The following is a 16,951-nucleotide window of genomic DNA, read 5'->3' as shown; positions in this document are numbered from 1 at the left end:
CCTACCCAACATTCAATCTGTTAGGAAATCCTGTTGGCTCTATCTTTAAAATATAACCCAAAGATGACAATTTCTTAGTAAATTCATAGATATCTATGGCTATTCTCCCTCACTACACTATTGCAATTATCTTCTAACGGGTCACCTTGTTCCTTCTCTTAGACCTTTATATTCCATTTTTTTCTCCATCATCTGACATACTGTAATGTAAGCTCTATGAGTTCAGAGAATTCTGTTTTGCTGTAAGATTATGCATGTCAGTGCAGTACAGCCATAAAGACATAACTACTACCTGTTTGTGTTTTCTCAAATTCAGTATAGCAAGCCTGATGGATGAGATACCTGAATGCATGGCTTCTTTGTATTCTCTCCATATTTCCAAGATGGCATTTCCTTTATAATTGAATTCTTCATTTAAGTTTAAGAACCTATATTTTAACTTTGGTGGGGAACAACCAACTATAATAAAGTCCTTGCCTAATTCTAGGCCTTCAGACCAGATTATCTGTATATAGGATGGGGAAAGCAAAATGAAAGACTAATGTGACAAATAGCTGAAGAAAGGGTGTCACAATTAGAACTGGGAAGACCTGGATGTAAAACTGGTCTCAGTGTCTTCTAGATAGTCATTTAACCTCTGTGCCTTAGTTTCCTCATTAAATAAAGTAAGATGGTTTCACAGTTACTATTTAAGCGCTGGCAGTTTATGAGTCTATAAATAACATAGTCCAAATCACAAACAGGTATAGGTAAAATGGTTACGAGATGCTAAAGAGAGAGACTTGCTCTTTTGTAAGTAGCAATGTGGTCTACTCGAGGGCAGAGTCTGTTGTTTGCTCATCTTTGGAGTCCCAGTGAATAGGGCAGTGCCTGAACACATTTGAGGGTCTAGAGAATTAATGTGCCCTTTTAGCTGCCAGATGGAATATACTGGATAGCAGACCCGAAAAAAGTGTTGAATTGTACAATTATACAACATAGCTTTAAACTGAATAATCATAGAAGTTAAACAACTGAGTAAAACATTTTGATATGGTAACATAATAGCACAGTAAGGGAAAGACATATTAAACTACTTTCTTAATAAATAGCTATGTTGAAAATTTCCTCAGAAATATGTCTTGGCAACTCTTGAGGGACTGTGAGGAGTGCTGCTTAAAGAATCTGCTAAATAGAATGAGGGGCTATAAGAAGACAGAAGGGGAAACAGATAAATTGTGAGATATTAGAAAAAACATGAAAGGGTTAACTAAATCAACATATCATTTGTTAAGTACTCAGAGCCATTAACTTTTTCAGGAGCTAGACTTGTAAAATACATTTTTTTCTTTAGTAAAATTCAACTGTTTACAAATCATCAGTTCATTTTAGTATGGTTCTTTTTAAACACTAACTATAAGCTTACATTTATTTTTTTATAGCTTATACCAAATCAGAAAATATTATGAGGTCATCTAGGATGTGAGGCACAGTGAGAAAAGTCAAGCTCCATGGCTCTGTGGAGAATGTGACCCTGAAAGTCCCATTTATGGTTCAGGACCCATACATCCTGAACCCTTGGCAGAGATTTTAAAATTCTTTTGAACTTAGTTTCCTGATCTGTGTAAAGGGGAAATAATTCCTGCTTTTCCAAACTGTACAGAATAGAAATAATGTATGTTACATGTCCATTAGAATTTTGGATGCTCAAAAATGTGATAGTCAACATTATTCAATTCTACCAAATGATTAATTAGGAATGTTCTCATAAAAATGGTGACATTGACAAGCTAGCTCTTAGAGAATGTGGCAGTTTGACTTCCTCTTCCTACCCTAAAAGGAAGCAGAGTCCTGTGTTATGAGGGCAGATAAGCAAAAATATGGAGGGGAACAGAAATCCAATCTTTAGTGAGGAGGGACAAAAAAAAAAAAAAAAGGATGGTAATCATGAAAAGTAAAGTGCAGATGGTGAAACATTTTAAATTATATCAAAGCAAATCCAGTTTGGCTTTATACAATATATTTTTTTTTCATGATCTTTCACAATTTTGGAACAGTGGCCTAATTAGAAGTAACAAAATCTGTCATTCTAAACTCCTATAGTTAAAAACAGTTAAATGCATTAGTAAGATTCTTAAAGATGATACAGATTCTTGTTTGCAATCTAGATTTCCAAAGCCAAAGAAAGTAAAGGACATTCTTTTAAAATACAGGACTGAAAAAAAATATAAAGAATCCAAAGCAGGCAAATGTGCACACTGCCTAGACCCTACTGAGACTGGTCAAACTACAGAGGAGAGTAAGCAGGCCTACTTCTTGTCATGGTCAAATCAATAATGTAACTCACTTTCTCACGTTATTCCTCCTTGGAAAAAAAAAAAAGTAACAAGTCTATCACAGGACTATAAAACAGTGTAGATAATTCCTCAGCATTATTCTAAAGGAAATAAATCTTATTGGAGTTCTATATTTATGCAGATGAATGGATAAAAAAATGTGGTATACATACATAATGGAGTATTACTCAGTCATAAGGAAGAATAACTATGACAATTGCTGGTAAATGGGTAGATCTGGACACTATCATTCAAAGTTAAATAAGCCAATCTCCCAAATCCAAAGGTCAAAGGTTTTCTCTGATATGTAGAAACTGACCCACACAATAAGGGATTGGGGGGAAAAATAGTTCAGTGGATAGATAAAGGGGAATAAAGAGAAGGGCGGGGGTATGCGTAAAGGAAAGACAGTGGAATGAATCTGATATCACTTTCCTATGTACATACATAAATATATCACTGAATCTCACCATTGTGTTTTAAAATTTTTTTTAGTACTGGGGATTGAACCCAGGGGTGCTTAACCACTGAACTGCATCCTCAGCCCTTTTTATATTTTATTTAGAGACAGGGTCTTGCTGAGTTGCTTAGGGCCTCTTTAAGTTGCTGAGGCTGGCTTTGATCTTGTGATTCTCTTGCCTCAGCCTCCTGAGCTGCTGGTATTACAGGTTTGTACCACCATGCCTGGCCTTGTACATCCACAAGAAATTTAAAAAAATAAATAACTGGGTAAAAACAAATATTTATACAAATTGAATCAAGGATCATGTTTCATTGAATTTTAGTATTTCAAGAATGGTGTTATAATGCTCTCCAAGGGAATCCATTTAGCCATACATGATATGTATAAAATGGTATACTGGTGACATTTTAATGATGATTTTTAGTAATGAGCATTATTAAATGACTTATAAGGCAAGCCTTATGAATTAACAATAATAATAATAAACAAGAAAGAAAGAAGCCATGTATATTCCCAGAGTAATATAGCATTAGGATGTGTTATAGTTTGGATCTGGAATGTCCCCCAAAGTCTCATGTGTTGAAGACTTGGTCCCTACCTAATGCAGCAATGTTCAGAGGTTGAGATTTTAGGAAATGACTGGATCAGAAGGGCTTTAACCTCATCAGTGGATTAATCCATTTGATAGATTAATAATTTGAATGGACTATGGGGAGATGGTAGAAACTGTAGGCAGGTGGAACATGGTTGGAGAAAATAGGTTGCAGGGGTTGTGCCCTGGAAGGTTGTTGTCCCTGGCCCCTTCCCCTTTCTTTCTTTCTCTGCTTCTCAGCTACCAATGAGGCGAGCAGCTGTCCTCTGCTAATCCTTCTATCATTATGTTCTGCCTAATCTCAGGCCCAAAACAATTGAGCAGGCTAACCATGGACTGAAACTTCTATAAATCTTTCCTCCTTAAGTTGTTTTTCTCAGGTATTTGTTACAGGGATAAAAAGTTGATTAACACAGATATATACATATTAAATCAGGGTTATTAAATACATGTCGTACATAAATCAATAACATTAGATTAAAATATCACACAAAAAGGAGAAAAATGATCCCGAACTGAAATATTTTCTCTCTTGGAGAGTCGCAGATCAGGTAGACAAATGTGCTGACATGAGAGAAGCAAAAGCTTCCAACTGGCTATTTTTGAAAAAGGTCTGCTTATGACCCATTTAAATTTCATTTTTGTTTCATGTTTTCTCAGAAGTATAGATTCAGGAATAGCTTTGCTCTCCAAAGTATTACCATGTAAACCTTTTTTTTTTTTTTTTTTCTAATTTGGACGATGAGTTTCTATACAAAATGCTTTCTCAGGGTGTTAGTGTATATTTAGGTGTTCAAATATTTAAACATTCTCAAGAAACAACAAATAGAAGTAAATATTGTGTTCATATTTATCATGTCATGAAGATAAGTTCATGATGAGTTTATGTAAAAATCTTTAATTGCCAAATGGGACAAAGCTGAATATTCTAAATATATATCCAGTTTAAAATGCCAGTGCATTTCCTTTCCAAGAAAATAATTATTTCTAAGTGTTCTAAGTAGTGATTAGAAGAGTTTTAAAAATATAAAATCATTGGATAAATAGTACAAATTAAAAGCAGATACCAATTTAATATGTTTAGAAGAGAAGGGAAATAGATTTTTATGTTTCCTTGTAATCATTTATCTACAAAATTCATTCATGTATTTATTCACTGGGCAAACACTTTTGAGTGCTTATCTGGTGAATAAAATGCAATAAAAGGACTCAGGAATATAGTTTCTCTCTAGGGATTTATGGTCTAGTGGTAGAGTGTTGGGAAGAAGGCCAGTAAGCCTGTTCTGTAACATGGAATTATAAAAGTTCCTGGAGCATGACTGAGGTGAGATGGGGAAGGGAATCAGAACAGGTTTTCTGGAAGAGTGGATTTCCACAAACTCTACCAAGGCTATGGGGAGATGATAATGAATACCTTGCATTTCACTGTTTAGATCCTATCAGAACCTATGAAGTTGGACAAACAAGGCAGAACCCTCTTTTAAATTTTTTTTTGTAGATGGACAGCATGCCTTTATTTTATTTATTTTTTTATGCAGTGCTAAGGATCGAACCCCAGTGCCTCACAGTGCTAGGCAAGCGCTCTGAGCTACAGCCCCAGCCCACAGAGTTCTCTTTAAAAAAAAAAAAAAAGAAAGAAAAAAATAATGTCTTTTCACTTAAGTACAAAGGATTTGAAACAGCTTCCCAAAGTATTTTTGTAACCCAGCTATTTCCCAGTATTGTTGTTTTTGAAATATCGTCTCCACGTTTTTCACTTGAACACTCTTGTCACAGTTGTGGAAGTACTGGCCTTAAAGAAACTGAAAGGTACAGGGCGTGGCCTGAACAGCACAGGTGGGAGGCATGAGCACAACACATCATATCTTTCAGTATTTGTGTAATTTACTTTCTGCCCTCCACTGACTGTGCACCTAGACTTGAGTGCTTCCCTGTTACAGGGTATCTTGTTGGCCCTGCCTTCATCTTTCTATTGTTTGTTAAACTGAAAGCTACACTGTGAAGATGTCCAACTGGGGAGGTAGAGGGGAGATATTTGGGGTTACGAGAGTGGATGAGAAATAGCAATAAGCCTCAAGATCAAACCAGGCTCTTACCATAGTATGTAAGATATTCTGCTGTGTGTAAAAATGTCAGTGAAACCAGAACATTGAAAATCCAGTTTATTCCAGATGAACATGCATTTCCTGTACTTCTTGCCCAAAGGGGATATATTTCAGAATTCACAGTCCAAGGCATTGGTCCCATTCCTAAAAAATAAAAAAATAAAAAAATTAAAGCTTCTGTAAAATAGCATGTAAAAATTTTGCAAAATAATAACTTTTATTTTAAAAGGAGATAATTTAAGACAATAACAACAACAAAGCCTTTGCTTACCAGGTGCAAAGAAAACAAGATATAAAATAAGGCCCAGAAGTGCAGTCCAAGAGTATGGAGTAGGGCAGAAATTGTAAGCCCAAAATAATTCTTCTGTTTTGAACTTGGTTTCATTTTCACACCTAAAAAATAAGGCAATATAATAAGTGTTTTAGGACATAGTTGGATGTGTTTGGAAATCCCTTAATGCCTTAAGATAAAGGGTACAAATGGTTTCTTGAAAAAAAATTATTAAATATGTATGTAAGCTCATATAGAACATTTTAAAGCTAATATAATTCTAGGGCAACCCATAGAAATGAACTATTTTTTACCCATCTCTGTATAAATTAGACCTTTTTTCTAGAAGAATACTATGAGTCAGTGTTCCAAATTTCAGAACCAAAGGTTTTTCATCTGTGAAATGGGGATGAGAACTCATGGGCTCTAAAGAGGTGATAGGGTGGATAAAGGAAGCAAACAGAACAGTAACAATGATTAGATCTGATTCCAAATAATCATCTGTCTCCTGCTCAATGTCACTGCTTTTCCATCAGTTATTCCTGATGATCTTACCTTCTTGTTCTATAGTGAAGCAAAATGTCCTTGGTTTATATTAATTCTGAAATTGAACTAAAATCTTTTTACCTTAATTGCCCCTAAAGATACAATTAGTCCTGGCTGGGCTCATGCCTGTAATCTCAGTGGCTCAGAAGGCTAAGGCAGGAGGATTTCGAGTTCAAAGCCATCCTCAGCAACTTGTTGAGGCCCTATGCAACTCAACAAATTAAAAAAAAAATGGGGGTGTTGGGATGTGGCTCAGTGGTTATGTGTCCCTGGGTTCAATCCCTGGTATCCCCCAGCCAAAACAACAACAACAAAAAAACCCCCCAAAAAACGACTAGTCTCAAAAACACTGTCTTTGTCAACTTCTGAACCTTGACATTCAAGCCTACTTTTATTATAGTGTGTATGAACTACTTATAACATCCCACCTGTCTTGATGATTTAGATGCTTTGTCAGTCCTTTCTCTACCTCCTTTCATACTGTACCACATTCATTTTTACTTCTTAACCATCTAATTCATTGGGCTAATACTTCATTATTTATTCTAAAAGCAGAGAGAGAGGGAAAGAGAGAGAGCGCGCGTGTGCGCACATTTTATAGTTTGATGGAAGTAATATTTTATTCTAAGACATCAAACTTTGGAACATTCACTTTCTGATCACACTTTATTTCCTTACTTTTGATAATATGAACTACAGCCAAAACTTTTGTTTCTGAACTTCCAGTATGCATTTGCTTCATTACTCAGCTCAGACCATGCCAATACTCTACTCTCTTCACTGGCCTGTAGAAGCCATCCTTCCTCTATACTTGTTTGCCATCTTACCATCTCAGTTTCCAACTCAGTGTGATATCACTAACTTCCTTCAACAACCACTTATTATAAGTTGGCCAAAGTTATAAAACTATGCTTGTGGGCTCCATTAATCTTTCATGATGATTCATCTTAGTGGGGTCCCTAATGATGCTTATTTAATCCTTTATTGTCTTCTCTACTGAATTACCTACCTATTTCAAAGTAGTCAATAAACTTTTGTCAACTGTTGTTTCTATTCAATAAAAGATTTCTTACTATCTTCTAGTCCTGAAATCTTTCCCTGTGGTTTCTAAGGAGATGGATTTGTCTCCTTGTTAAAGAAGAATTGAGGGGGGTCAGGGACAGGGCTCAGTGGTGGAGTGTTTGCTTAGCATGTGTAAGGAACCAAGTACTATACAAAGAAAAAAGGAGAACTGAGGACCTTCAGTTTGAACATAAAATTTTCTTTACTCAACCTCTACTTTTCTTTTTTGAAAATAAAAAAATCTTTCCCAGAAACAAAAAATAGAGGCGAGCTCTTCTCCATCCAGAGGTATGTTATTCATCTTTTCTAAGAACTGCCCTTTGTGTCAATCATTTTGCATCTTATTCTTCGCCTGCATCCACTGGGGTTATTTTCCATAAAGTCTATTCCTGTCATCTTTTTTTTTTAAATATTTATTTCTTTTAGTTATTGGCGGACACAACATCTTTGTTTGTATGTGGTGCTGAGGATCGAACCCGGGCCGCACGCATGCCAGGTGAGCGCGCTACCGCTTGAGCCACATCCCCAGCCCCTATTCCTGTCATCTTTAGTTTCTTCCTACTTGAGCCTTCCCTTCTGTCTATTACACAGATTTCTCCTATTCAAGTGTTTAACCTTCTCATATTACTACTACTAGCTCTTCCAAAATCACAGAGGCACTTCTACTCATGAACTCTACATTCTCACTTTCCTTCCCATACCCTTTCCCATACCCTGTGTCACCTGCCAGCTGACTTAGTTGGGGTCTATTTTCCTGAATCTGCTTACCAAAATGCCATCTATGATCTCTTATATTTACTCTGTGGTGGTTGATATTTCTGATATCCTTCCTTCCTTCTCTTCCCTCTTTGCTTTTTAAAGTGTTCTCTGAAGTTTTACGCTTATGCCTTCTATTGTCATCATCCCATCTAATTGTAGACTATAGTCTCCACGTGGATACCCCTTTTTAGTTTATCCTTGACTTTTTTTTTTCAAGCTCTATTGATGGGGTTTAGGTATCTGTTGAACATTCACATCTAGATATCCTGCTATACCTTTAAACATAATGTGGCTACAATGAAATGTATTCTAAGAGGAAAGGTGGGGCTTCTATAACTGCAAATTATGACTTAACCACTTACTTTGTTGTGTTCATGCAAAAATTTATATGATGGGTGCTTTTTAATGTGTCAGTAATTAGAACACAATTATTGTATTTATGGAACCTTGAGTTAGATGGACACAAGCATGGACCTGTTTCCTCAATCTGTAAAATAGGTGAAAGGACTATTACCAGGCTGTTAGAACATTAAATGTTGCTATATGTGTGAGCATTGTGCATCTGCATGCTTAGCATCCTGCCTGGCATATGGTATAAGCACAATCAATTATTACTTGACTAGTGCCCCTCGAGCCATTTCTGTTTTACTTAACATAACCATTCTCTGAATTGCATGTTTTAAAATCTTGGCATCATCTTCTGCCTTTTCTTATCCATTTTAGATCCCCTTGCTTTTAAGTATAACTAAAGCACAGTGGCTGAGAGTTTGTACTCTGACACTAAATTCTGAAGGTTAAATCCCAGGTTGGGACATCAAGCTGTGAAGCTAGAATGTATGTGACTAAAGTGCTTTTCAAAGCTATGCCCTTATCTGTGAAATAAGGATTTTCCTAACACACAGAAAGATATTTTTGAGTCTTACATGACATTAATGAATACAATTTCACACAGTACAGGCCAGAAATCATAATCATATTTCTGATGGGCTGTGGATGTAGCTTAGTAGTAGAGCATTCACTTTAATATACAAGGTTCTAGGTTTAATCTTCAACACAAATAAAAAGTATTTCCTAGATACTTTCTTGAATCTGATTCTTCCATTTGCACTAATAAGCACCTCAATTCAGAATCTGAGTGCTTGTGTCATAAACCACTTCTTCTCAGCACAGTCTAGAGCAGACCTCTGATCTGCATTTCCTGATATTCATGTCCTGTGCATTCTTCTGCCCTTGAATGTGGGAAGAACCTGTGACTTGCGTCTAACTCAACAGAAGCTGGCAAAGGTGACAAGACATATGTGGTCAAGTATGTAAGATAGTAGTGCTGTTAAGCTGAACTCTTTCATTCCCTTGCGGCTTTAAAGAAGCAAGATTCTATGTTGTAGGAGGCAGAAGGCTTATTTTGGAAGGCCCCCGGAGGGAAATAAGGGCAGCTTTGACACAAAGCCACAAGTTACTAAATTCTGCTAACAAAAGTGAATAATCCCCTATTGAGCCTTGTTCTGTCTGAGTGTTGTACGATCCTAAACAGAGGACCCAGCTAAGCTGTGCCTGGATTCCTGACCCACAGAAACTATGACATAATAAATGTGTGCTATAATAGAAAATAAATATACTCTAATTATTTTTTATGCTTCTAGCATATCTTTCTTCAAATTTCTGCCCTACCACACTATAGCTGTTCTAGCCAGTTTGCTGCTCGAAAACCATTTTTTCCCTAATTCCAACAGGGCCTGCAAAATTTGGCCATAGCTGCTTTTTGTTGTATTCTATACATAATCATATTCTCCACCTAGACTAGACTTTATTTTATGAATATACCTTCCAGAGCCAGCATCTTCTACTCATGCCATTTCCTCTAACTAAAAGCAGACTCTTAATTCTCATGCCTCCAGGGTTAGTAATTCTCTTGGGCCTCCAGGGTTAGTATAGAGCCTACCACACAGCTGTCTGAAAGCTGCTTCCCTCCATCACACTCAGTTTCATCGTCCTTGTTTATACCATTGCTCAATATTCTCCCATTTGATATAAAATCCTCCTCCTCCTATGCTGGACCCTCACCCCAGGCACTGCAGCATGACACAGGGGGCTGAGCACACAAGGTCAAACAAATGTCAGATATGAATTTGTTTTTCATTTCTACCACTGGCCAGCTGTGTAACTTTGGAAAAATCACTTAATTTCTCTGTGTTTCAATTTTTCTATTAAAAAAAAAAAGAGTCCCTGATAGAGATTAAATAAGGCGATAACTGCTTGGCACAAGAGCAACTTATAAGTGTCTGCCAAAAGAATAGACATTTTTGTATTTTTAAAATATATTATTTTCTAGTCCAGAGATTATGCTCTATAATAAATCTCCTGAGAAATAATCCTTGAATGTTAAACGAAGCCTTAACATTGACATTTGTTTGAAAGTATGAAACAACAGTAGCAATCTCCTGATATATAATCCCATGATTGATAATTTTCCAACTTAATTTCCCCACCACTGAAGTAGTCTTTTGAATTATTAAAATCATAAGAAGGAAGAAAAAACAGGAAAAGAAAAGTAGGCAGGTATGTAGGGGAGGAATGTTCATAGCGATAACTAAAATGCACTGAAAACCTCTCTTTACTATTTTTGTTACTATCATATTTTCCTGCATGTGGTATTGCTGTGAGAATGGTAAGTAGCATATTCTAAGGTGAACTCCACTTACCCACACAGCTTTCCCTGTCTGGCTGTGCATGTTTCTGTGTGTAAAAATGGCCAAATAAACCCACTGTCATCTTTGTGCTGATTTTAGAAAGCAGTGCAGGCACTGACTTCTCAGTTGCGCACTCAGCAATACATACATGTAGCAAATGACTAAGGTGATATCATTCTTGACCTTCAAAATATAAACACTACAAATCCTAACTAAAAAGTGAAGATGTAGATTCTGATATTATTGCACAATACCCTCATGCTTTCCTGGCTTAGCAACTGCTTGTGGAAGAACATAATGCTCCCGAAAAGGAACAAAAATACTTTGACATCAGTGTGTGGGTTGAGATTAGAAATAAAGTCATGCTCTCTGATGCAGCATTACATCTTAGAGCAAAACCAAAAAATGGCACAATAATACAAAGCTGTGTGCAGGGTGCTATGGTGGACAAAGCAGTGGAAGCTTATCAAGAAGGTGACATGTTTCTCTTAAGAGTAAGAGAACTATCTTTCCTAGCAGAATGACTAGACTACTACCTGACTGTAGACCAAATAAATGGTATTTGCCTGCTCTAGTCTTGAGGCCCATAATACTTCCTTTAGTAACACATCTAGAAGGCCTTCTGTGAATGTGGAATAATTCTATTCTGCCCACTAAACACCCACCCCACAAGCCAGTTCCCATGTAGAGCTAGTTCTTCCTGTTTCTTTTATATTATCGGTCCATCTGATATGGATAGTTGTAAACCAAAGAACTAAAGAAAGAAACAAAGCAGTGCAAATATGCAACTGCTCTTGCCACAGTCAGAAATAATAATGTTCTTTGCTTCCTACACAACACATGCTTTTTGTATTACCTCTTTATTCACTATGATGACATGATAAACACACAGAACACTGCCCCTCTCTAAGAGTTTATAAAATACCCAGGATTTTGGAAAAGAGATGGGAGAGCTTATTATGGGAAGAAGTGATATATTTTTTCACCCATTGCAGTGCTGGGGATGGAACCCATGGCCTCACGTGTGCTATGCAATTGCTCTACCACTGAGCTACACCCCAGCCCCTATGTATTGGTTTGGGTGACATATTTCCCAGTCTTCTGTTGGGTTTACTGAACATGCTTTACTTGATAATTTATTAATGAGAACTGTGTGAGTGAAGCATGATTTCATATCCAGTTATTCATGCAGGACTGTGATTGCTATGGAAAAGATCACTAAGCTATCACCTCAACACAAATTAGCTATCCTTAAATGTTAACTCTAATAGTTCTTTACTGGTGGGAATTTATGAACAGATTAAACAGAATTTTAAAATGGTATTGAAGTGATACCTGGAAAAAGATAAAAGTATCTTCTAGGAAATGTTACTGTTACTTTTATCTGAGGATAAAATAAAGGAAAAAAAAAAAAGGACAACCACTCAGAGTACTAGGATGATGTAAACTACTGCAACACAAACCTTAAGAAATTTAGACTTCTGGGCATCCTATCAAAGAAACCAGGAAAGTTACTATTACAAACTTGGCTTGTTACTTCCCACTTTCAATTGCTGTTCTGTAGGCACAGTCCCTACTTAATAACCTAACATGAACTTTTAAACTATTAACATGTACACAGCTGAATATTTATAGCAAAGTATGATTTCCTAGCTTGTGATACACACATAGACCAAGGTGAATATCTCAGCCTTGCATGATTTCCTATTGCCTAGCTTTTCTCCCTGCCCCTCCCTGTTTTTGTTTTGTAATTTTCCTAGAGAGGATTGTCAAAAAAGGAAGTTGAAAAACAAATTGGATTTTGTTACTTACTGTAAGTTTTGGGTAAAAATAAAATATTTAGAATTATTGAGGCAATTAAATTAGTCATAATTAAATTTCAAGAGCTTTAGAAGTTTGAAGCTAAAAGCCAGTTTTTCTTTGTTTGTTTACTTATTGTACTAGAGATTGAACCCAGGGGCACATTACCACTGGGCTACACCATCAGCCCTTGTTTATTGTTTGAGACAGAGCCTTACTTAGTTGTTAAGGCTGGCCACAAACTTGAAATCTTCCTGTGTCAGCTAAGTCATTGGGATTATTGCTCTTCCAATAGGCTGGTGGGCCTGAGATCAACTTAGGCCTCGTTGTGGGCGTGGGCAAGGGGACAAGTCTTTGCAGTGGAAGTTATCCCATTTCCCCATCCTATAAAGTCATATGTTGCCTATGCTCTGCTTCTGACTCCCTGGCTGGTCCTCTTTCCAGCTATCTGGCTTTTCACATATTTCCTTTATTCATTATTAAACCTACAACCTGGCTGAACACTGTGGTACATATTTATTATTCTAATGACACAGGAGGCCGAGGCAGGAAGACTGCAAATTTGAGACAGCCTGGGCAACTCAGCAAGACTGTCCTAAAATAAAGACTAAGGTTTTAAGATGATGATATAGAGAAGTTCAGCTTCCTGGATGCTCTGTGGCCTGAAACCAAGAAAGCACTTAGGGAACTTCTCAGCAAGGTGGGTAAGGAAAAAAAAAAGTGGGTGGGGGGCCAGCTTTACTGGAATTTAATACTGAATATTCAAAGCAGACTGGGGACTCAGAAGGTTGGACATAATAAAATAAGGAAAAATACCCAGCACCACAGCTGCAGCTGGAGACACCAGCCAGAGTGGTCCCCTCCATGTTCAAAGTGGAGAGATAAGGGAATTAAAGGAACCTACATTTTTAGGAGGCCTGAGGCATGTCTGGGAACAGAGAGTTTAGAGATCAAAGACATTGCCCAAGTAAATTGAAAGGTGCACTGCACAATATTTTTGTGCAGGAAAGAAGCCCCATCCCTCCTAGCAGTGTACAGGGAGGAGAGTAAGGAACCATTTTGGAGATGTGGTGGAAGAGCTGGCAGCTGGGGAGCTGATTCCTGACAAACCAGAGTTTGGCCCAAAATACTTGAAAATCCACACTGCATGACATAGAGTCTGCTAAGTGACCAGGAGAAAATCACTTTTACACAGGCAACAACTGGTCATGGAAACCCACTCAGCTCTATCCCTCCCCCTTTAATTAAGCTGCTTGCAGGACTGGCTAGGAGTGTCATGCCTAGTTGTGAATTAAAAAATGCAGGGACAGTAGAGATTGAGTTTGGACACTGAACCTGAGATCTGGAAACATGGGGTCCTCAGATGATGTATGAAGTAAGAAAGAAATTGGCTCCTCCAACACACAAGTGGAATCCAGGGGAGATCCCTGTGGTACAGTCTTCCAGTATTGACTGGCAATTGCTGGGCCCTGGTGATACACTGATTTGAAATCTCCAGACCAATTTTGCATTCATTGAAGAGCAGGGAGCATACCTAAGCCCAAACCCCACCTCCAGAATTTTGCCTATAGGATTGCCTTACTCCAGCAGTCTACCTGAAGGGTGGGGCATCAAGCTCTAGATGACCTCATCTAACACTGGTGAGAAGAGTAGCTGAGAATCTTTTGAACTCCAAGGAAACAATTCTTTATCTTGAAGATTTTTTTCCCTCCCTCTTTTTTTCTTTTCTCTGTCCAATTGTGATCTTAATGGTTCATGACATTTATACATATCCATATTTGTATTTTTTCTAATTTGTAGCATTTTTGAAGCCAGTTATTTTTCATGGATCAGATTTTTGAGGACTGGGATGTATGATTGGTTTATTTCCATTGTTTTGTATTCCTTTATTTTTAACTTATGAAATTTTTACCTCAGGAGCTGGGGCTATAACTCAGTGGCAGAGCATCTACTAACATCAAATAAACTTTTCTTAGAAATTTCAAGAATCAAAGAGAATACAATACAATAATACTGGGTGACAATAACACATCTCTGTCACCACTGGATAGATCATCCAAATAAAAACTAAAGAAATACAAAATTAAAAAATACAATTAATAATTTAGACTTAATAGACATAGATATTTCATCCATCAATGACTAAATACACTTTCTTCTCAGTAGCATAAAGATCCTTCTCTTAAACAGACCATATCTTAGGCTATAAAGTCACTTTTAAAAATTTACAAAAATAATAGAGATTATACCTTGCATTTTATCAGATCATAATGAAATAAAATTAGAAATTAATGATAAAATAAAATCTGCTCTATCACCAGGAAAATAATACTGTATTGAATGACAAATGGAAGAAATCTGGGATGAAATTTAAAAAAATACTTAGAGGTAAATGAGAATAGCAGCACAACATATAAAAATCTCTGGGACACTATGCAGACACTGCTAAGAGGAAAGTTCATTGGATTGAGCTCATTTATTAAAAGAATAGAAAGTTAACAAATAACTAAGTTACCTGTCAAAGCCCCAGAAAAATAAGAACAAATTAACAATAAAAACAGTCTAAGACAGTAAATAATTAAAATCAGAGCTGATGTCACTGAAATCAAAACAAAAGTTGGTTCTTTGAAAAAATGAATACAATTAATACATACAATTGGTGAACACTTAGCCAAGCTGACAAAGAAAAAGAAAGAAAACCCAATTTACAAAAATTTGCAATGAAATGGAATGGATATTAATGAAATAGAAACAATAATCAGAACATATTTTGAAAATTTATACTCTAATAAAAATATTGAAAACATCAACAAATTTCTAGAGACATATGACCTACCCATATTGAATCAGGAGGATATAGAAAATTTAAACAGATCAATTTCAAGCAATGAAACTGAAGATGCCATACAAACCCTACCAACAAAGAAATGCTCAGAACCAGGTGGATTCTCAGCCAAGTTCAACCAGAACATCAAAGAACTAACATCAATCCTTCACAAATTATTCCATGAAATTGAAAAGGAGAGAACTCTTCCAAACTCATTGTATGAAGCTAGTATCACCCTGATACCAAAACCAGACAAGGACACATCAGGAAAGAAAACTTCAGACCAATATCCTTAAAGAACATAAATGTAAAAATTCTCAAATTGTGGCAAATTACATACAGAAACATACTAAAAAGATAATGCACCATAATCAAATGGAGTTTATCCTAGGGATGCAACGTTGGTTCAACATACAGAAATCAATAAACCTAATTCATCACATCATTAGACATAAAGACAAGAATCACATGATTATCTCTATAGGTGCAGAAAAAGCATATGACAAAATTCAGCATCTATTCATATTCAAAACACTAGAAAAACTAGGGATAGTAGGAACATACCTTAACATTGTAAAAGCTATATATGCTAAACTCCGGGCCAACATCACTCTCAGTGGAGAAGAAATTGAAAGCCTTCCCTCTAAACTCTGGAACAAATCAGGGATGCCCTCTTTCACCACTTCTAGGCAACACAGTCCTTGAAATTCTAGGCAGAGCAGTTAGAAGAAAGAAACTAAAGGGATATGAATAAGAAAAGAAGAACTTAAATTATCCCTATTTGCTATGACATGAATCTATATTTAGAAGAGCCAAAAAACTGTACCAGAAAATTACTAGATTCATGAATTCAGCAAAATAGTAGTATATAAAATTAACACCCATAAATCAATTATATTCCTATATATCAGTGATGAATCAACTGAAAGAGAAATTAGGAAAACTATTCCATTCACAATAGCTTCAAAGAAAAAAATATTTGGGAATCAATCTAACAAAAGAGGTGGAAGACCTCTACAATAAAAACTACAAACAAACACTAAGGAAAGAAATTGGAGAAGATCTTAGAAGATGGAAAAATCTCCCATGTTTTTGGATGGGCAGAATTAATATTGTCAAAATGGGCATACTACCAAAATGCATATGTAATGCAATTCCTATTAAAATTCCCATGCGTTGTTCATAGAAATAGAACTGTCATGAAATTCATTCAGAGAAATAAGAGGCCCAGAATAGCCAAAGCAATCCTCAGCATGAAAAGTGAGGCTTCAGAATATCAGACTTTATATTATACAACAGAGCTATAGTAATAAAAATGGCATGGTATTGGCACCAAACCAGACATGTAGACCAATGCTATAGAAGACACAGAGACAAACCCATACAAATACAGTTATCTCATATTAGACAAAGGTGCCAAAAACATACACTGGAGTGTTTCCCACCTCTTCAACAAATGGTGCTGGAAAAACTGGAAATCTATATGTAATAAAATGAAATTAAACTCTCTCTCACCATACACAC

The 16,951-nt window shown here is 36.4% G+C and overlaps 1 protein-coding gene across 1 annotated transcript in view; it reads right to left on the bottom strand.

The window, feature by feature from the left end:
- The window catches only part of Slc2a13 (solute carrier family 2 member 13), a 336,133-nt gene that overhangs the window by 5,453 nt on the left and 313,729 nt on the right, over positions 1 to 16,951 (bottom strand). The window contains exons 8-9 of the mRNA XM_027934245.2: positions 5,747 to 5,868; positions 5,467 to 5,619 (exon numbers count right to left, since the gene is read on the bottom strand). Of these exons, the coding sequence (XP_027790046.2) occupies positions 5,467 to 5,619; positions 5,747 to 5,868 (275 nt within the window). The remainder of the gene's footprint in view (positions 1 to 5,466; positions 5,620 to 5,746; positions 5,869 to 16,951) is intronic.

The sequence above is a fragment of the Marmota flaviventris genome, chromosome 3 (assembly GCF_047511675.1).
Source record: "Marmota flaviventris isolate mMarFla1 chromosome 3, mMarFla1.hap1, whole genome shotgun sequence".
Classification (NCBI taxonomy): Eukaryota; Metazoa; Chordata; class Mammalia; order Rodentia; family Sciuridae; genus Marmota; species Marmota flaviventris.
Note: the sequence above shows the minus strand (reverse complement) of the source record. Positions and strands in the feature narration are given on the sequence as shown.